Consider the following 22,217-nt stretch of genomic DNA (forward strand, 5'->3'; position numbering starts at 1 on the left):
ATTGAGTAAATGCAATTATAACGATGGCTTGAGGAGATGCGCTCGTCCGCGGCAGTAATCAATAGGCGCCTGCAGGTATACGCTGCTTTCTCGCACACGCACTCTGTCGCTACATCACCACGCACTCCCCGTTTTGCTTGTTTTCTTCCACGGCGCTGGATGTAGCGTCAGCACCGTAGATATTGCATAGTGCCTGCGGCGCCACGTTTTTGCCACCCAGTGCCAGTTTCTCGGAGACGGGGCGGCCGTTACTGACACAGGACGGGGGATTTTGGCACCCTTATTCGCGGCGTCGACATGTAATGGTGTGATACCACCATTCTGCGGAGACAGAGGGAAAGGCCATTCCATGACAGTCGCGCCTCACACTGAACAGCTCTGCGCCTCCCTGATCAGCGGCGCCCGCGTCCACGCTGCTGAACCATACTGCTGAGATAATATCAACAATTAAGAACCAAAATAGCGCTTTAATCAAATATTGGTGGAATATCCTGGGACCCACCATGGTCGGAGGGGGGTGTGGAATGGCTCGCTTGGGATTCTACGGGGTTTTGATGGGGCTTTGGGGGTTTAGCGCCGCTTCTTGCCCTACATCCTGTACTTGCAGTACCTCGAGGATTGTATGTATCGAACAAGACCCGGGGATCGAGGATTTCCCCAAATTGGCGGAGGAGAGTGACATGGAAAACATCACAGATATGTAAGTGTGACTGACAAACCCAACGAGTGATTGATCTTAGTGACGTGTCAAATGAGCAGTGCTTACAATAACGCACGCTATTAAAAATGCCTTGAACAGCCTATCATGTTATGAAGGCTAATGCAATAAATCAATTCATGAGAGAATGAAATAATTAAACAAATAAAACAGCATATGTGGACTAAGGGGACGGTGGTGTACCATGACATCCGTAACCTTCCCATATCCCCCATCATTCCGAGAAGGGTAGAGCAGAATGCAGAGGACCTTGACAAATACAAATTTGGAGGAACCTTACTGCAATAATATGTAGATGAACATCGAGCATGGTAGTGGTCATAGTGAAAATATAGTCTAAATAATCGAATATTGATAGCCCTCTAACGTAGGCTTCATCAATGGCTTCATCCTCCTTTTCTACTAGAGGAAGGTGTGTGTGAGCGTGAGTGCCGAAGATGTGTGTGTGTGTGTGTGTGTGTGTGCCCCCCCCCCCCCGTCTTTTTGGAGGGGTGTATGGGCATGGCAGTGGCATGGCATATTGTAGTTATTGTATGGCCACAATAAACGGTAGCTCACATAAACATAGGTAGGATAGTGGGAATTTGGAGACGGACTGACACGGAACTTCGAGGCTACGGTTTTGGCGGAGAGAACCGCTGAAACCAGACCGTGAGGAATAGACGGGGAGGAGAGGGGAGGGGGGTCAACCCAAATGTCTGATAGAATCTTCACGCACTCTCACTAAAGTCTTCGAAACGCCTCAAAGATGATTCTCGCCTTGATTCACAGATGATTATTGAATCGAGTATAGGCCTAAGTGCTTCGGGATGCACTGGTGGAACTGTAGCCTTGCATCGTGTTCCAATAAATGACAAAGCCTGAGCGAGGGCTAGCCTACTGATAATCATAAGATTAGGAGCCGGATACTTGGGATGTGTCTCTGTTCCATTTAAGATCTCAAAGCCCCTGTTTTTTCCTTTACTCATCTAAAATATTTGGGTTAAAGAGAATACTATTCCATCTCCTACGGGGTAGTCACAGCCCAGCGTGTCCGCAAAGCAACAAGCATCGGCGCCTACGCAAATATGTCACTCCGTTTCCAGGACAACGGCTCAACGGACTCTCTTTAGGCATGTACCATAGGCTACTAGGATCACGTCATTTTAAGATATAGCCTAGGCTATTTTTATTTAAAGCCATATTCAATTTGCGTAAACTGTGCATAACATGAAAGCAGGTCATGTCAAACCATTAATTTCAAAACCCTTACATGGCCCCTGAAAATATGAAATTGAAACAGGCCTATTTGTGTATTTGTAGGCCTGATAAGATAGATTGATAGGCCTAGGGTACTCAGGAGCTAACTGATTTAATTTCCACTCAACGGTTCAATGTTTTTTATTCTCTTTGAATAGATTCATTACAAATCAGGACAGATTATTTACAATCAGCGAATCACATATGAAGTCTTACTTCAATCTCAGGAATCTGTAAGTATTATTTTAATAGGAAAATCATCATTAGGCTATAGCCTACCTATTTGAGAAAATACATGTTAATGCTGTTATTGTCTGATTTACCTTGCCTTTCCCCTTCAACAGAACTGTTACAAACTCTCAACTGTCATCAATATCTCCGAAAGCCTTCCTCTACAATGCAAGACTTCAGTATCTGTGCGTAATTTATGTATTTTCTGTGTTTCTCACTAGCCTACCACTATCACTGTTTTTTTTTTGCAGTATGACTCCCTGTTTGTTTGTATTATCCTTTCCTTATTCTTGTCCAAATCATTTTGTCTCAAGTGCAGTTAGGCTATTTTTTTAGGATGGGTGGGAGCATGTCCAATTCAAAGACCAGTAGCCTAAGGTAAATTTGAAGCAGAGTAATGAGATATGATTATTGTGATCAAAGTTCGAGGTCTTGCTCCTGTCTCTGACAAAATATTACCTTGGTCTTGTCGTGGTTTAGATCTTGGTGATAAGAAGTACAGAGTATTTTGGGTCCAATCCACTTTCATCATTTATGTTTTTTTTTTAATGCCCCTTTGATTACACTGCTAAATAAAATGACACTTTCTTGGTCACATCTGTATTTTTAGGTGCACTGTTGCACAGTAGAGTGGTTAGCAACGTTGTCAGTCATGGAATATTGAATTTTATTGTTATACTATACATATGGCCAAACACTTGGCCACAGTCTTCTGTGACAGTTGCTGTCCTCCTCAGTGTCCACTATATTGTTCAGTAGTTTCCACCTTTTCACTTGAACGTTAATCGTGGTCAATCCTTGATACATTGGTTTTGAGTTTGGGGTTTGACCAGGGTTTGACCAGGGATGCACCAACTTCAAGTACCAAGTTCAAGTACTTATTTGTGTACTTACAATTACCTTCACCTTAAAATGAATTTGAACACAGGTTTATTTTCATGTCATACATTCTGGTTGTCTCTAGTCTTGATTTGTATGGTCTGGAATCTGGATTGTCTTGGTCTTGAATGTAACACCTTCAATGACAGATGCCTACTGTAGTCCTAGTATTCTTATAGCTGCCCGGGGGACAGTTTAGCATGGTTTGAATGATTGTCAGTAGCAAAGTGAAGTGGCTTAAGTACAATTACAACTTGAACTGCCACACTACCAAATCACAACTGAATGTTGTACTCATTTTCACATGGAGTGTTGTGTTTTTCTTGTTGTGTCAGGAGAATATGCTACAACTGATGATTTTTTCTATCTTTCAGAAATCTCAAAGACAATAACCTGTCAACATTATCATGGAAAGCGTTCAAAAATTCAAATATGTCATATTTGTAAGTTTCTGAATGTCTAATTCCTTTACTCATTGTTTCCATTAACTGTGGTTGGTGTGTGTGTGTGTGTGTGTGTGTGTGTGTGTGTGTGTGTGTGTGTGTGTGTGTGTGTGTGTGTATGAGTGTGTGTGTGTGTGTATATGTGTGTGAGTGTATTTGTGTGTGTGTGTCTGTGTGTGAGTGCGAGTGTGTGTGCATGTGCAAACATCGGCTTATAGGCAGCCTATATAGCAGGCTTGTGCAAAATTCCAGAATTTAATTGAAACTGGCTCTTAAATTCCAATTCAATTTTTGAATTTCACTTGCATTTCACTTGAGGTAGCAAACAGGAAGCCGAATTGCAATTCAAATTGTGCACAACCCTGCTATATAGGCCTAAATGTCTGTTTGTGTATAGTGTGTGTATGCACAAACAATTTATATGATATTGTATATGATATACAGATTATATTTACAAGCTTTGTTGGGTTACTCATTTGTTTGCATAGGTATCTATCTGGCAACCCTCTGCAGTGTTCTTGTGAGAACATGTGGATTAAGTTGTGGCTGGGCCTGGATGAGACTGAGAACCAGGAGCTCCAGTGTATTGATGAGGGAGGCATAAAGTCTCTGTCCAGATTGGCCCCAGCAGCCTGCGGTAAGCTCTGCCCTACCACTAAAGAGATTTGTATGTCCCATGACCATCACACATCATCTATTAATGTACATGGCTGTAGACGTCAGGACTAGCCTACCAGTGCCAGTGGCTCTGTTTTGTGATATAATTGATCAGATATGATTGTGATAGAAGTTGGCAGAATAGAAGGTGCTTGGTGGTGGTGGTTGTTGTTGTTGTGGTTGTTGTTGTTGTTGTAATCCAAGGCATTCTTTTAAATAATGAAAGGAGGATAGAGGCCTGCACACTGTTGTAAAAGCTCCAAGGCAACTTTATTATAGCAACATTTCCTGGGTTGCCTGGGAGCTTTTACAACAGTGTGCAGGCCTCTATCCTCCTTTCACTGCTGACACACAGACCTGGCACCTGGTATAATCTTTTTTGGATATGCGTACCCTTCCCTTTGGAACTGATTATTTTAAATAATGCATACCATGCCTTAACACTATCCTCACTAACTCACAATGATCTGCATAGTATAAGATACTATAAATTATCAGCAGAATCTTATTGGTGTGCGAGACCTGGGAAGTTCTGGAGATCACTGTATTGTGTTATTTGAGCCAATCAATGTTCAGTGGAGCTTTCATATTCAGTAATTCAATTCAGACCTCCATATCTTCCACCATTCTCAGCACTCCAGAGGGGTAGTTCCCTGAAGCTGTAACTAGAACAAGTGTTTTCCCAGTCTCTTCTCATTTTGAATTTAAATTCAACTATGAAGGCAACATTTGATTCAGTATTTCCTGTCACTAAAGTCCTGGCAGTTGTTTCTTCAGGGAAAATCCGAAAGTGTTTTCTATTTTTTCTGAAATTGAACCATTAGGCAATCACGATCCATATACTGTAATACAAGGAGGGAAGAAACATCATTCAAATGACACATTTTACGGGGATTTAGTTTAAACCCTTAATATTAATAACACATCTTCTACATGATTTTGAGCATGATTTTTTTTCTTCTTTCAAACTGCCAAAAACAATGTACAATGCATCCTCTAAACATACTCTGATTTCAGGAAATCGCCCAACCACTAACTGCCAAAAGCCAGCAAACAGTGTTTCAATAGATAGCTTGTGATAGCCAAAAACGAAGTCTAATTTCTACCATGTAGCAAGATGTTTAATAGTGTATTGTTCTATTAACATTGCACAATCAACATAATGTGACTGAAATGTCTGAGTTATTGTTTTCTTCCAATCTTGCAGAACCTCCCACAGCCAATGTGACCCCATCCATTCTTACTCAGATGAATGGAACCGATGCCACAGTGGTCTGTACCGTCTCAGGACATCCCACCCCAGAATTCATGTGGAACACCGACACCCTGGCAACCAGTGCTGAGGTAACAATAGTATCTCTAGTACCGTAGATACAGGGAATGGAATGCTTAGGAGTAAGACAAACTCTAGCTTTCACCCATAGAAATCTACAATCACTTTTAAAATGGTTTATAGTTTGATAATAAGCTGTGCCAAAAAAAAAGGTGCTCAGTTCATCAATTCAGCCTGGTTCAAAGTCAAAGTCAAAGTCAAAGTCAGCTTTATTGTCAATTTCTTCACATGTTCCAGACATACAAAGAGATCCAAATTACGTTTCTCACTATCCCACGGTGAAGACAAGACATATTTTGCCAATTTAGGTCCACAGACAAACATAACATTCAAGTAAACAAAAAAGTAAGTAAATAAGTAAATAAGAGGGCACATATAATAATGAAAAATAAGAGCAGCAAAATTTGGTTGAAATTGTGCATAGACAGTCAATAAAATACTAGTGCAAAGTCAGGCCAATAAAAGGCTTGGGTAGTTCTGTTTGACCTAAGTAAGAAAGAAAGTGGCATAGTGGTGCAAGTTATGTAAGAGCAGCAGAAGTGTTGTGTTTTCAGGACAACAACACCAAGTTGTAAAGTGTACAAGTGTGCAAGTGTGCAAGTGGAGTAGTGCAGGCGGCCATTTTGGGTCCAATGTCCAGGATGTTATGTAGCTGAGGGTGGAGGGGGGAGAGGAGGGAGAGAGTTCAGCATCCTTACAGCTTGGTGTATGAAGCTGTTGGTGAGTCTGGTAGTCGGGAGCGCAGGCTTCTGTACCTCTTCCCAGAGGGCAGTAGATCAAACAGATTGTGAGCGGGTGACTTGCATCACTCACAATTTTGGTCGCTTTGGCGGGTGAGGTGGGTGGTGTAAATGTCCTTCAGGGGGGGAGTGAAGCACCAATAATCCTTCCAGCTGTGTTCACTATGCGCTGCAGGGCTTTCCTGTTGTATTCAGTGCAGCTTCAGCCCCACACAGCGAGACAGCTGGAGAGGATGCTCTCAATGGTGCCTCGGTAGAATGTGGTCATGATGGCTGGTGGAGCACTTGCTCGCCTGAGTTTCCGCGAGGAAGTACAGGCGGCGCTGAGCTCTTCGCCAGTGATGCAGTGTTGGTGGTCCAGGAGAGGTCTTCACTGATGTGCACCCCCAGGAATTTGGTGCTGCTCGCTCTCTCCACCACAGCACCGCCGATGGTCAGTGGCAGGTGTTGGGTGTGACCTCTCCGGAAGTCAACAACAATCTCTTTGGTCTTGCTGACGTTCAGCAGGAGGTTGTTGTCCCTGCACCACGTGGTCAGATGGTCGACCTCCAACCTGTATTGAGTCTCGTCGCCCTTAGTGATGAGACCCACCAGAGTTGTGTCGTCAGCAAATTTCACTATGTGATTGTTGCTGTAGGTTGCAGTGCAGTCATCGTCAGCAGGGTGAAGAGCAGCGGACTGAGCACGCAGCCTTGGGGGGGCCCCTGTGCTCAGTGTGATGCTGCTTGAGGTATTGTTGCCAACACGTACTACTTGGGGCCTCTGACAGAGGAAGTCCAGTAGCCAGTTGCAGAGGTAGGTACTGAGTCCCAGTTTGTCAAGTTTGCAGATGAGTTGTTGTGGTATTATGGTGTTGAATGCAGAACTGAAGTCTATAAACAGCAATCTCACATATGAGTCTCTTTTTTTCCAGGTGGGTGAGGGCTGGGTGGAGGGCAGAGCAGATTGCATCCTCTGTAGTCCGCTTAGCTCGGTATGCAAACTGGAAGGGGTCCAGGGTGGGGGGGAGAATGGCTTTGATATGTGACATGACAAGCCGCTCGAAGCACTTCATGATGATGGGTGTCAGTGCCACAGGGCGGTAGTCATTGAAGCAGGATGGAGCAGTTTTCTTCGGCACAGGTATGATGGTGGCAGCTTTGAAACATGATGGGACGATGGCTTGCTTCAGGGAAGTGTTAAAGATGTCTGTGAAGACATCCTTAAGCTCCCCTGCGCAGTCCTTCAGCGCACGACCTGGGATGTTGTCTGGACCTGTTGCCTTACGGGTGTTGATAGCAGCAAGTGTCCAAGTGTTCACTACTACAAACAAATTGACAAACCCTTAACCTCAAGAAAGAAGTTGCAATCCCTATTCAGCAATTCATATGGTGGATAGACAGAGTGATATATAGAATTCCCAATCCAAAAATGTTTGCCCATAGAAATTATTATAGGTTATGTTTGGAATGCATATTTTGAAAGTATTTTTTTGCTGTTGTATTTTTACATAGCTATGCCACCAACATTCATATGAAATGTATCAGGAAAGCCTATTTCACCACTCCTCAGACATTACCCCTTCTTAGACTGCCAGCCTCTAATATTCATTCAATATTCATCCATGACCCCATGTACATCTCACCACAAAACCAACAATTTAACCCCCCATGGGCTCACTTACCATACCACTCAGGCATCCAGCTCAGTCTGTGCTCAACAATATTCAGTTATAAAGACTCCTGTCTGGGGCGCATTTTAACCCTCACTGCCTTTCACTCTCGGACCACAAGCAATGATTTGACTGGCAAAGAAATGCAATTATGACAAATTCCACTGTAGAATAAACCAGCCTTGAGTTAAGTTTTTGTTCTGTTCTATTAATTATCATCATCGGGTGTATTACGCTATTAGGCCTTAAAAATGTATGATGAGACAAAAGGCCTAAATGTGGAGACTTACCAATCACATTTTCAAATCCCCTCACTTAATGTTATAGCCTCAGTCGACCCATTCTAGCTTTGTTTTTGTTCCTTAAGACTGATTGTCTGCACTAGTGTATGTACTAGCAAAACCCAATCTCACTTACAGTAGCTGTCACAGTGACTAGTGGCTTGAGGCGAAAAGAAATACAACAGGAGTCGCTCTCTAATACCGACAACAGGAACATGTGCAGTGCCGAGCCTTGTAAATGTTGTAAAGTCATATGCCATGAATCAACTTTGTATTTCTGTATTATGAATAATGTAAATGTGCAACTATACTCCAGATATGGTACTGGAGTAACAATATAAATTCACAATGCCCTACACAGACATTTTACATTTCTTTTGTTTAATGTTTCAGTTGCCTTTGTGTTATAATTGGTTTCACATGTTTAAAATGGTAATTGATCAAAACAAGAAAAGAAATCTGCTTAATTTTTAAATCCCAATGTATTGCATAGTCACAGTATTGAAGAAGAACATGTCAAATGACCAAGAATCAGATATTCAGCTATTAGTCTGTTAAGTAGAGTAGAGTTATTGTTTTTTTTTTATTAACACTGTTGTTTTGACTCTCCCAGGTGTACCCGTCCAAGCTGGAGTCCAGGCTGGTTCTCAGCAGGCTCTCGCCAGCGGACAACGGCCGGGAGATCACCTGCAGCGCCGAGAACGTGGTGGGCCAGAAGGAGGCTACCCTGCAGCTCAACGTCCTCTGTAAGAACAGCTGTCCTGACCGCTGGGCACTCTCAGGTTCAGATTCAGGTTTGCTTTCAGGTTCAGAGGGGCCAAATGACACTGGTGCCCAACTCGTCTCCATTCAGACTTGCTTTTACCCTTTAGTCCAGTTAGCTGTTCAATTCAGGTCAATTTAGTTGATTTATACAGCGCCATTACTGAGTGCTTTAGAGGGCAGGCAGATCAGGCATGTTCTGATGGAAGGGTTTCCCTCCCTGTCCAATTCATTCTAATAGATCCAGGTCCATGCCATGGCTGACGCGTTGGACCATGGATGCATCCAGATCTACACTCTTAAAACGAATGTGTTGATAACAACACAACTTGCGTTGTTTTTTAACACATCTCTGTGTCCAGATAGGAACAACACATTCGTTTTAAGAGTGCATGCAGATGATTGATGCATGGATCATTGAGATTTAGATTTTTGCTGATGATTGACAGAATGCACTGGCCAATAGTCGTGCTCTCTGAACCTGGAGTTTTCCGCCCCTGCAGATCCCATAAACTGGTCATTTCCTCACACTCTCCTGCTGGTGTGGTCATCTTGACTCTTCATAAGTGTTAGCTCCTACTGTCAACTTCTTGCTCCCTCTGGCGTGACTCACTTAGTTCCACTGTGGTGGACTTTTTGACTGTGTCAAAGATGGCCTCTTTGTGTACATTGTGGTGGTTGTATTTTCATTTTGTGTAATTCAAGTATGTTTTGGTTCACCTGAGTGCCTTTAGCCAGTTTTATTGATTTCCTGTCCACTTTGTTGTGCTCTTCCCTGTGTGTGGCACCTTGCTTCCTGTTGTTCTCTGTGCCATTCCTCCCATCTGGTTGTGTGGGTAACCAGGACAGACTCCGCGTGGTGGTGGGGGAGGGGACTCACTTGCAAAAGCTGTTGCACCTTCCTGTCTAAACGCTGTCAGGCTCTTCCTTCTGTGTAGCCCCTTTCCACTTGTCCTCCTCTTCCTCTTCCTCTACCTCCTCCTCTCTCCTCCTCCTTCTCCACTCTGCAGTTCATCCCCCTGAATCCTCCCAGTGCCCTGTGGGTCATTCTTCCTCTCCTCTTCCTCTTCTCCCTTTCTTGTTTTCTCGTTGGTCAGTCCCTCCCACCATCGTGCACCTGCAGGAGCCGCGTCAGAACGCGCACTGGTGCATCTTCTTCCTGGTGCGCGGCAACCCCCTGCCCACGCTGGAGTGGTATCACCACGGCAAGCTGCTCGTCGAGCACGGCTACGTGCAGACGCGCATCTACGAGGAGAAGGAGAGTGAGAAGGAGGGCTGTCTGGAGCTGCAGAACCCCACACACATCCACAACGGCGAGTACAAGCTGATGGCGCGGAACAAGTACGGCACAGATGAGAAGAGGGTGGAGGCTCACTTCATTCCCCCTCCGCCAGATGCCGGTGCGTATATAAATGGACAGGGGAGCTGTGGGTGACTATGTGATGTTGTGACTTTTGTTTACCTAAATATTTGTGAACAAAACTAGTATTTTTTTTTCCCTTTTTCTCTACTACAGATGAGCCCACCGTACCTTACTATGAATGTAAGTAACTCATAGAATACTATTTTTCTCCTACCTTAGACCTATTCTCATCTTGTAATGGTTGGTTTATTTAATTCATCTCACACTTGGATTGTATGTCAGCTTTTTTAAATTCCAAGATGTTCCAATTCCGAGTCTCAATTGTTTATCTAAACTCACAATTATGTAATGCTGAAGACACAACAATTAAAAGTGAAGTTACAAATGCAACCAATTAAAACTGATGATGAAGATAAATAGTATCATTTCTTTCTCATGCCAGGTGGCGATGGGTTTCCTGAGTGCCAAGGTACAGTATTCATAGTAGTGTTTGCAAAAAGGTATTGATAGAAAAAATATGGATGATTTTGAGGAACACAATGGATTGTGCTGCTTGAGTTAATAGAACAGCATGTCTGACACAGATCCACTCTATTATGTTTGTATTCATTTTGATCAGAAATTCTACAACAGAAACCATTTCTGATATAGTAACTTCCGTGTTTTGCCACATTTGTATTTTTGTATTTGCCACATTAAATATATTGATCCTAGAAAAAATGGCTATAGACGAAAACTATTGGGGCTCAATACTCTTGTCAGTTCAAAGAGTGTAAGACTGGAGAACCAAATCATGATATGGTTATGGTTATGGTATTTTTGTTGACGCTTTTGTCCAAACTAACTTTAAAAACTGAATTTTTGGCATGGCATTGGAAATTTAAACAGGTGACCTCAAGATGGTGGCCTTTCTTGTTATAAGGCTAGTGATTTTATGTTGGAGAGCCATTGGTATTAGCTTCAGTGCCAAAGACACATACTGTAATCATATCGGGGGAATAATTTAAATAGTGATTCATACTGCTGTGTGCACTTTTCCCACAAGTCCATCATGCATTTGTCTCTCTGGTTTTACTTGCACAGATACTCCACCCCCACAATCCGAGGACAAGGTGGCTGTAAGTATCAGAGCATTGATAAGCTTATAAGCTTATAGTATGGTGAAGATATGATTATGGGAAAAAAGTGGTGATTTCTGTCTGTCTATCTAACTATCTATCTATCTATCTGTCTGTCTGTCTGTCTGTCTGTCTGTCTGTCTGTCTGTTTGTCTGTCTATCTGTCTATCTATGTATCATTGTAGGTATATGCTGTGGTTGGAGTGGCTGGTGTCGCACTGACAGGGTGCATCCTCATGCTGGTCATTCTAAAGTACGGGAGGAACTCAAAGTTTGGCCTCAAAGGTAGGCATGTCACCTCACAAGAACACAAAACAACTGAAATGATAACTAGGTCTAGAGTCGTGAAAACTAATCATTAAAAACAGACTTTTTTGGTTGTCTAGTTGTGTGTTTTAAGGCCATTTTTCTTTGGGGGCCGTTTATAGTTTTTCTCAGTCGCTTTGGTGCTTTTCTCACATCACTATTAACATTTGCACAGCAGTTAGTGCAATTCTCAAAACAATTAGTGCAAACTGCAAAACCTAGTGGATGACCTGCAAAAGCACGTCACTTGCTCAAAATGGATAGTCCATTCCTCAAAAGCAGGTATTCATGTCAATGAAACTGTCAGTGTCATCAAAATGAGAAGTCTTGACACCATCGTTTATGAACAAGATAGTCAAATGGCTTTACCATGTTTTCATTATGACAGTTCTCTCAGTGTTTTCCAATGCAAAAAAAGGTCAGAACTCGGTGACACTACCTGAACATGCTCAAGACAGCACTATACAGTACTTGTACAGCCATTTGAAAACTACAGTAAAGTTACACATTGCTGTAGTTAGGTGAGTAAGTGAGTATAAGACACTGAATACATACATTTTTACTGTATGCTCTTTGCAATTCTACAGCATTGTGACAGAATTTGATAACTAGTTCAACAATTTAGTATGTAATGACTCAAGCAATGAAATGAAGACTATTAGTTTTATTGGGAACGACTATTCAGCATTCATAAGTATAGTTCATTTTGACTGACATGACATAAGCAAATGATAATGTTAAAAAACAGCAGAGAATTGTATGAAAGCAACTGATACATGTCCAAAAGTATTTGCAATTTGTTCAGAGGAAGGAGAAATTGCTACTATGATGTGCACAAATGACTAAATGTTGTGGAGGTTGAACTAATAGTTATGAGAATTTTCATTCTGATCTGAAAAAAGCACCAAAGCGACTGAGAAAAACTGTAATGTAATTGTCATGATAGTGATTCTGTTCATAATTATGGAACAATTGCAAATGATTCTTCATATAGCATAGCTTCTTATTTGCGTGTGTGTTGTTATTTATTCTTGTACTGACCCTAGTAGAGAGAAGCTGCTTCTGTGCCTAAATGTAATTTTGTCTCCGCTTCTATCAGGCTCCTCATCCGTCATCAGTAACGATGATGACTCCGCCAGTCCTCTCCACCACGTCTCCAACGGCAACAACACCCCGTCGTCCTCAGAGATGGGCCCCGACGCCGTCATCATCGGAATGACAAAGATCCCAGTCATCGAGAACCCGCAGTACTTCCGCAACACTGGCAGCATTCTGAAGATGGACACGTGTGAGTTGCCATGGCGCGGCGAGCCGGAATGGCAGCTGCCAGCGATCCGGTCCCTCCAGAATAAATCTGAGCCCTGGGCCCCGCCACTGGCCAGTTGTCATAGTGACCACCCCTGCTATTGCCATGGCAATGACATTGGGATGGCGACTGCTCTCCTACTTAAAAGAAAAGAAAAGAATGAAAAAAGAAAACATTTGAGGAACAATTTTATGATTGATTTTGCAGAGTCAAACGCAGACTGACTGGATTATGTTAACCTCATGCGTACAAAATGTTTTGACTGTTATCTGGTGCATATGCACCCTTCTAGACAAATACACTTATCAGAGGTTAATGTGACATCTGTGTACAGGTCTTGTAAGAATAAGAGTGAATGTTTCTTGTTCACAGTTGTGCAACACATCAAGCGCCACAACATCGTCTTGAAGAGGGAGCTGGGAGAGGGTGCTTTTGGGAAGGTTTTTCTGGCAGAGTGCTACAGTTTGTCACCAGACCAGGACAAGATACTGGTGGCTGTCAAGGTACAGAGCTCGGACATTGCAATATTTACACAGCAGTTCATTCATCTGTGTGAATGTATCTGTATCTGTCTCATGCTACAATCATTTCTAGGTGAGTGTCCATGTATCCATTCCCCTGCAAAGATACACAATTCTCTTAAGAAATTGAACTTGCAGAATATTGTACTACTGTATTGAAAGCTTAAATGTGATAGATTTGCAATGTAGCATCTAGCATATTGTGGGAGGTATGAATCTAATTGTTGGCCATTTTATCAACTTAATTTCCTAGTCTGAGGTGTCATAATCAATATATTCCAAAGACATTTTCCCAATTAATTGATATTCATGGGATTGATGTCAGTACACTGAAAGAATGGAGTAGAGCACACTGGGGTGGAGAGAGTTTCCGTGAGCATGCCTCGGAAGATGGTGAAAGCAGGACCAGATCATGTTACTGCCAGGCAGAGCTCGTGGAAGACATTTGTCAGGAAGATAAATAAGCTGCATATCATGAGTCACTGTTCAACATCTGCCACGAAACAAAAGATGTCTACCGAAAAGGACCTCAGAGTGGTAAAATACAATATTTTTTACATACAATATGTATCAAGCACATAAAAGAATGCCATTGGCAGTTTAGGAGTATTTGATATTTTATAATGAAATAACCATACACCAGGTAGGAGTTTTTGAGTCCTTGATATATGTTGGTAGCCACATTTTACTGGCATTTGCATTATATGGGTATTTGCCATTAACACCTTGTGATGTTTTATGGGTCTTTCTACTGGCCTTGTTTCCAGCACCTCCTGTGTTTTCATGTAGAGGGCGATGCATTCATTTGTCTCCTGTTACATGAGGTCATATGATAGCCTGGTCCTTGGATGCTGCCCATACATCCTGTGTAACTCCTGGAACGTGCACTCAAAGCAGCAGCTCGTATAGATCATGCTGGCCCTCATTGATTTCTCTGGCCGGAAAGCATCGGCTCATATCACAAGATGTCTGGTTAGCTCAGTAAGCTGCTTGCCTCAGTGGCTGGTGATCGGTCACTCTTGATATGCCACAAATAATATTTCTAGTCCATTCTGTTAGGGCTGAGTGAGTTTATCACCTGGTTCTCTTTCTGCTGATGTTGAGAAAGGTTCTGTACTGGTTCCTGGTGCCATTATAGTTTGAAATGTTCAAATCTGATCCGAGAAATGCACAGTGACTGAGAAAAACTGCAGAGTGAACTGTTATACTTTTGGACTTTTGTTCATAACATTGACAAAGGAACTTTTTATTCTGATGGCCTGGCATGTTGATCAGAATAGATTTGCTTTTGAGACAAATACTAAGCATTCTGAGCAAGTCATGTGCTTTCGCAGAGTGCTGCAGTTTGCACAAATTGTCTGGAGAAAGGCACTTACTGTTGTGCAAATGTTAATTATTTGAGAAATACACCAAAATGTGGTATAATTTGGTCCTGTGCAATTAAGGCACCATCATATAGAACCATAATATATACTGAATACAAAACTACCGGTAATATGAAGAGTGATATAACACAGTTTTTTACAATCGCTAAGTGTTTACCTAAGTGTTACATGAACAAAATGTGGTTTTGGTAAGAAAACTAACTCATTAGCTAACTGTGACTACAGATTGGACAAAAACATGGTTATAAATAATATAATATAATAATATATAATATAATATTTCTCTCAAACCTCACTTAAGCCTCATTAAGCAGAGGTCACCTTGATCTCTCTCTCTCTCTTTCTCTCTGTCTCTATCTATCTATCTCTCTCTCTCTCTCTCTCTCTCTCACACACACACACACACACACACACACACACACACACACACACACACACACACACACATAGACAGAGACACACACAAACACACACACACCTTTGTAAGCTCCACATTTGAGACTGTTCTCCTGTCCCCACCCTTGTGTTTTTCTCCACATTCCCGTGCAGCCAGCGCATAGACCTTCTTAATGGCCACTGCTGCTGGTTCTCATCCCTTCCTGGTTTCTGTCAAGGACCAGTAAAGTAATTGCCCTGGTCTTGCTTCAGGACCTATTAATCCTGGAGGCCTGGTTTTATGTAGGCCTTGCATCCAGCGCAGCGGCTGTGATGGTGATGGATTGTTATGTGTGTGTGTGTGTGTGTGTGTGTGTGTGTGCCCTGTGTGTGTGCTGTGTCCTGCAGACACTGAAGGAGGCCAGCGAGAGTGGCCGGGCGGATTTCTACCGCGAGGCCGAGCTGCTGACCAACCTGCAGCACGAGCACATTGTCACCTTCTACGGCGTGTGTGTGGAGAGCGACCCCCTTATCATGGTATTCGAGTACATGAAACACGGCGACCTCAATAAGTTCCTCAGGTGAGCTGGTGTGAGGGTGTGTTTGTTTGTGTATTTCTGTCTGTCTGTCTGTGTGTGTGTGTGTGTGTGTGTGCACCTGAATGTAACACAAGAAATACACAATATGCAATCTTAGACTAGCTATATACAGTATGTCGCATATATGATTCACTGTACCACAAAGTCAATGTTGCTAATATATGTATTAATGCTCGTGTTTATGTTAATGTTTATGTTACGTGTTTATGTTACAATATATGGATTGTCTTCTATGTGTGTATGTTTGTATGTGTTTGTGTGTGTAATGTGTATGTACACATTTGTCTGTGAGTGAGTGAGTGTGTGCAAGCATGCATGCGTGCGTGTCTGTGAGTGAGTGCGCATGCATGCATGTGTGTCTGTATGTTCGACTGTCCTCTTGTAACAGTATTGATTGACAGTATTATTACCTAAGGTCTCCACCGCATTGTGGCTTGAATGTTATTCCTTATTTGTGTAAGTTGCTTTGAATGAAAGCATCTGTGAAATTAATTCACTAGTTCGCCCATCTGTATGATTGCTATTGCTGAGCGTATACAGTAAGCTAAACGAGTGTTTGGCATGGTAGCTGGCTGTGGTCCTGGAATGCTTGAAGCGGAGCTCACAATGGAGCGATGTGTGTGTGTGTGTGTGTGAGTAGGGCCCATGGTCCGGACGCGGTGCTGATGGCGGACGGTCAACAGAGCGTGATGGTGGAGCTGACGCAGTCTCAGATGTTGCACATCGCGCAGCAGATCGCTGCGGGCATGGTCTACCTGGCCTCGCAGCACTTCGTCCACAGGGACCTGGCCACGCGCAACTGCCTGGTGGGGGAGAACTTGCTGGTCAAGATCGGCGACTTCGGCATGTCGCGGGACGTGTACAGTACTGACTACTACAGGGGTGTGTGTGTGTGTGTGTGTGTGTGTGTGTGTGTGTGTGTGTGTGTGTGTGTGTGTGTGTGTGTGTGTGAGGGCATGTGTGTGTTTGTGTGTTTATGTGCTAGGAAAAACCTGGTGTGATGTCAAGTAGTAGCCTATTAATATATTTAGTCCTACTCATCATGGTATGTACATGGTATGCCAATGGAAATCTGTAGACCTTAACATATATATATCACATTACATTCATAATTCACTTTCAGCCTAAAAGAATCATAGGTGCACTTATAGTGTGCCTGGTTGAACATATCCACATTAATTTAGCATGACAGCATGGATTTAATCCCAATTACAAATCAATTACAGATCGCTAAGCTTGTTTTAATTGTAATAGCATTCGGTGCTTTATGGCTCGATCAGTGGTTGGACAGAGAGGTATTTTCCTTCAAGTTACATGTAACTAAATAATAGATAAAATGTTGACGGTAGATTTAGAATTTGCCAGTAATGTCTTAAACAACCACACAGACACAGCAACCTCTTGATTAGTCTCACACCATGGTTTTGCACTTGTAGAGGCAAACTTCTATAAATACAAAACAACGAGGCAAAGATACAAAATAAATTGTGACAGCCATTTTAGGCATGGAACCCCATTGCCACTTAATGGGTCTTGGTATCGATGACAAACAATTGCCTTGAGTGGGTACAAAGTAATTTGGTTGCTATATATAGCACCAGTGCTGTCCAGTTCACTATCATAGAAAATCTCTTATGGGATATTTTAGGGACAGGAGAATTGCCTGTAGGTTACAGTTAATCTTTATCTTAGTATATGAATTAATTACATTTTGTGTACTCAACATCCATTTATGTTTTATCTTATCAGCTATTAAACTAGACTTATCTCTCCTTTCTTTACCTTTAATAATACCGTCCTCATTTTGTAAGTCTATGGATAAAAGCATCTGCTAAATGAATAAATGTAAATGTAATGTAAATCTTAAAATGTAGAGATAGGTACGACCAAATATTGCTGTTGTTGTTGCAAGCCAGCTACAATGTTTGTTATTATAAAATAATTGTGATCCCTTCAATGCCTCCATAGTTTCAGAATAGTAACAGCTTTTTGTCATGATATGTAACAGATAAATAATCAGTATACTGTATTAACAATGTTCTTGACTGTATTAATGCCATACTACAAAAAACAGAAAGTCGTAACTGTCGTAACTCAGAAATACCACACAATTCATCAGTCCACACACACACACAGACACACACACTAATGCTGAAATGCAGTTCGAGGTCTCTGCTGTGTGCTATAGAGACACCAGTGAGTTACAGTTATAATAATTCCCCCCAGCACTGTTTATCTCTTGCCATTTAAATGCAAATTCACTAATCCCCACCAAACTGCAGTTTCCATGGATATAAGGGGCACTGACTGGTGCAAAATGGACAGACATAGTTTAAATTTCGTCCTTTAATAGAGAGCTTGCACTTTGCTCTCACTGTTGTTGCTGCTCACTGCACAGTAAATATATGTCAGTAAATACATTAATCAGCTTCTTTGATCCACATTTAACCCAGCTCTGAATGCTGAAGAACAATCAATGGAGGAAGCAAGCTACCCACTTTTATGTATTGATATCAGACAGTAATATGGAATACATAAGGAGCAGTGTAGATGTGCTGTACTGTATGGCAGAAAGGGCTTCTCTCAGTAGTATGTAGCCTCAGTCTCAGGAGGTCTGTGGAACTGTGGCATGGCCTGGAAGTGTGTGTGTGTGTGTGTGTGTGTGTGTGTGTGTGTGTGTGTGTGTGTGTGTGTGTGTGTGTGTGTGTGTGTGTGTGTGTGCCTCAATGGCTCCCTCTGCTGTGTGATTCAGAGTACATTCTATCCTTACAGATGTGCACACATGTGTGTGTGTGTGTGTATGTGTGTGTTCATCATGATGCAGCACATCTACATCTAAGATATAAAACTCTGCCTGAATCTGTCATTAATGTGTATAAAGGTTAATCTATAACACCAAACCTCTGTTTATGTCTGTCTCTCTGTGTGTGTGTGTGTGTGTGTGTGTGTGTGTGTGTGTGTGTGCGTGTGTGTGTGTGTGTGTGTGTGTGTGTGTGTGTGTGTGTAGGTGGGAGGCCACACCATGCTGCCCATCCGCTGGATGCCCCCAGAAAGCATCATGTACCGAAGGTTCACCACCGAAAGCGACGTATGGAGCCTGGGCGTAGTGCTCTGGGAGATCTTCACCTACGGCAAGCAGCCCTGGTACCAGCTCTCCAACAATGAGGTCAGACACCTCTGGGTCTTCTCCGCTCCTTCTCTGTTTGCTCGAGATGCCTAACGTTAGTCAATGACTTGAACCAAAGTCAGCTCTCGATAAAGGAAAGGTGTTGACAGTATGCTCAGAATACTTACGATTATTTTGTGACAAACACTAGTTCTGTGGGAACACCCCAACAGTAGATCTGTAATGACATAGCTATTCATTAGCATAATTTCAACAGGTATTGAAGTGTCAGACGGTAGTGGAGAAAGGTCTGATGAAATGAAAAATATCAAGGAGAATATATGACATACATACTGTATGTACTGTGAGTGTGACAGCTCTAAATACATCACTGAAAATACCCCACTTTATCCCATTACAGTTTTTTTGATCGCTTTAATGCTTGTGTCAACTCTGACATCACGTTTTCAAAACAATTAACACTCAGGTCTCTCTCTCAAAACATTTAAAACATGCAGCAAAAGCTAATTTTGCCTTCAAACAATACATGTTGTAGTCAAATCACTGTGTGATTTCAATCAGTCATTACACACTGGACAACAAAATGCAAAATATAGTTCTTAAAATGAGGAGTTTCAATCTTCAATTTTGCTATGTCTGTGTCATTTCTTTATAATTTTTCTGGTATTAGAAAAACTGTGAAAAGACTAAATGTACTGAATAAAAATGAATTAAGTATAAATACTCTTTTGATCTCTGCATTTATCCCAATCCGTGAATTAGTGAAACACATTCAGCACACAGTGAGGTGATGCACACACTAATCCCGGCGCAGTGAGCTGCCTGCAACAACAGCGGCTCTCGGGGAGCAGTTAGGTGCCTTGCTCAAGGGCACTTCAGCCATGCCTACTGGTCGGGGTTCGAACCGGCAACCCTCCGGTTCCGAAGCGCTAACCAGTAGGCCACGGCTGCCCCGAATTGTATTCATTCCTCCCATGATGTAACTGTCATTGACATGTAAGCCCTACAGTAAACAAGACGGATTTCATTACAGTTTTTCTCGATTGCTTTGACCTGCTTAAAGAAACTGGGATCCATTTGGTCTTCATGAACACCTTCTTTGCACAGCAGAAGTCATCTCTTGCAAATGTATTCACACATTTTCATTGGGTTCACACATTTCTCACACCCCTTTGCAAAACAGTTAACACAGATGTCATTCAAAAACCCCAAACTCTATTGGTTTTCCCATGCTAAACAAAAGGAAAACATCTTTTCACAAGTGGTAGAGATTCCTTGCATAAGTTTGAATCTCTGATACCCCTGTGTGAAACTGCACAATTCTTCAATCAGCAATCATTCATTATCCATAAGAGATGCCGTGTCTTTTCTGTGTTGCTATTTGCAAGTATGGAAAGTACTGCATTGCCTATTTGGTGAAGAAAACAGTACAAAAGGTGTTTACTGTAGATCTATTTTGATGAAAAATGACAAGTAGTTCAATGCAGTTTGTCATGGCTGATACCAGAAAAATGAGAAAGAAATGGTACAGACATAGCAAAAATGGTCATTTTGAGAACTATATTTTGCATTTTGTTGTCCAGGGGCAGGTTTCCCAAAGTTGCATAGTTTGTTTGTTTGTTTGTACTGTTTTTTTTTTCACAAAATAGGCAGTGCAGTACTTTCTCTACATGTGCTTTACTGTAGATCCATATTTGCAAATAGCAACACAGAACAGACATGGCATCTCTTTTAGATAATGAATGATTGCTGATTGAAGAATTGTGCAAAGGAGTTTCACACAGGTGTATCAGAGATTCAGACAAGGAATCTACTACCTGTAAATGGATGTTTTCCTTTTGTTTAGCACAGGAAAACCAATAGAGTTTGGGGTCTTTGAATGACATCTGTATTAACTGTTTTGCAAAAGGGTGTGAAAAATGTGTGTACTCAATGAAATTATTTGAACACATTTGCAAGAGATGACTTCTGCTGTGCAAAGAAGGTGTTAATGAGGACCAAGCAATCCAGAAAAACTGTAACTCTCATTCTCTCATTCATCAGTCACTTGAACTTGTCTTACTCCACTGTCTCCATAACTTCCTGTTTTACTCTTTGGCACCCCCTGTAGGTTATCGAGTGCATCACCCAGGGCAGGGTGCTCCAGCGACCTCGCACCTGTCCCAAGGAAGTGTACGACCTGATGCTGGGCTGCTGGCAGCGTGAACCCTACATGAGACTCAGCATTAAAGAGATCCACGGCCTCCTTCAGAGCCTGGCCAAAGCATCGCCAGTCTACCTGGACATCCTGGGCTAGCTATCTGGCTCCGCAAGGGTCAAGCCTAGGCCCAGGGAGAGAGAACACAAGGATGCTTTTCGTCTGTCAATGAGAGGGTGAAGTTTGGAGATGAGCGTTTGAGTTTGTGTGTGTGTGTGTGTGTGTGTGAGAGAGAGAGAGAGAGAGAGACAGAGAAAGAGAGAGAGAGAGAGAGAGATAGATGATTGAGTTGTGTGCTTGTGTGCATTTATGCGTATGCACAACACATACACAGAGTGCAAAAATGGGGAAAAAATGTGTTTGTGTGTGAGTGTTTGTGAGTGTTTGTGTGTGTGTGTGTGTGTGTGTGTGTGTGTGTGTGTGTGTGTGTGTGGTTGTTCCTGCCTCTTCACCACATAGACAAAGGCCTTAAATTTGATTGTGATGATTTTGTTTTTCTTTTGATTTGAGTTTTTGCTTTCCGAGAGGTATTCTGATCTGCCCAGCGTTTATTGTCCTCTTGTAGTCTCTGTGTGTGCAGGGGAGGAACAAAGGAAAAACTGACTTCTGTAAATACTCTTCTTCTTTTTTCCGTCTTTATGGACCACATAACGAAGCTCACTTTTTTTTCCCTTCTCCTTCTATCAAAAGGAAAGAAAACTTTATGGAGCAACATGCAAAATGGGAAGCAAAAAAAAAAAAAAAAGATGCAGAAAATGACCCCATTGCAACAAAACCCAGGCCTACTGCTTATGTGTGTTCTAGGGTAAAAACAAACGTACTGTAGATATGAGTAACTGTGAAAAACAAAACGGGATTTGTCCGGTTGTGGGAGGGAAGGGTTTGGGTGTTTTTTTATTATTATTATTATTATTATTTTGTTTTGATTTTACTGTTAATTTTTATCATTTTATTACTGATCAGTAACCTGGAACATCAGTGCCAAT

The 22,217-nt window shown here is 42.1% G+C and overlaps 1 protein-coding gene across 1 annotated transcript; it reads left to right on the forward strand.

Moving 5' to 3' along the window:
• On the forward strand, window positions 1-21,408 carry ntrk2b (neurotrophic tyrosine kinase, receptor, type 2b). The gene is made up of 18 exons (XM_048259264.1): window positions 1-700; window positions 2,116-2,190; window positions 2,302-2,373; window positions 3,442-3,510; window positions 3,999-4,147; window positions 5,375-5,511; window positions 8,786-8,918; window positions 10,032-10,334; window positions 10,451-10,477; window positions 10,740-10,766; window positions 11,381-11,415; window positions 11,601-11,700; window positions 12,821-13,009; window positions 13,400-13,530; window positions 15,717-15,889; window positions 16,548-16,789; window positions 18,916-19,073; window positions 21,145-21,408. Exons 1-18 carry the CDS (start codon window positions 504-506, stop codon window positions 21,328-21,330), a joined length of 2,403 nt encoding a protein of 800 aa, XP_048115221.1. The 5' UTR covers window positions 1-503; the 3' UTR covers window positions 21,331-21,408.
• The last annotated feature ends 809 nt before the right edge of the window (window positions 21,409-22,217 follow it).

This window comes from Alosa alosa, chromosome 12 (genome assembly GCF_017589495.1).
Source record: "Alosa alosa isolate M-15738 ecotype Scorff River chromosome 12, AALO_Geno_1.1, whole genome shotgun sequence".
In the NCBI taxonomy this organism is placed as follows: Eukaryota; Metazoa; Chordata; class Actinopteri; order Clupeiformes; family Clupeidae; genus Alosa; species Alosa alosa.

Excerpts from the sequence above, each read along its gene's own strand:
- ntrk2b (XM_048259264.1), top strand. The coding sequence starts at position 504 with ATGGTCGGAGGGGGGTGTGGAATGGCTCGCTTGGGATTCTACGGGGTT. Across the intron at positions 8,919-10,031 it reads CCTGCAGCTCAACGTCCTCT|TCCCTCCCACCATCGTGCAC; the intron begins GTAAGAACAGCT and ends CTCGTTGGTCAG. Across the intron at positions 15,890-16,547 it reads GACCTCAATAAGTTCCTCAG|GGCCCATGGTCCGGACGCGG; the intron begins GTGAGCTGGTGT and ends GTGTGTGAGTAG.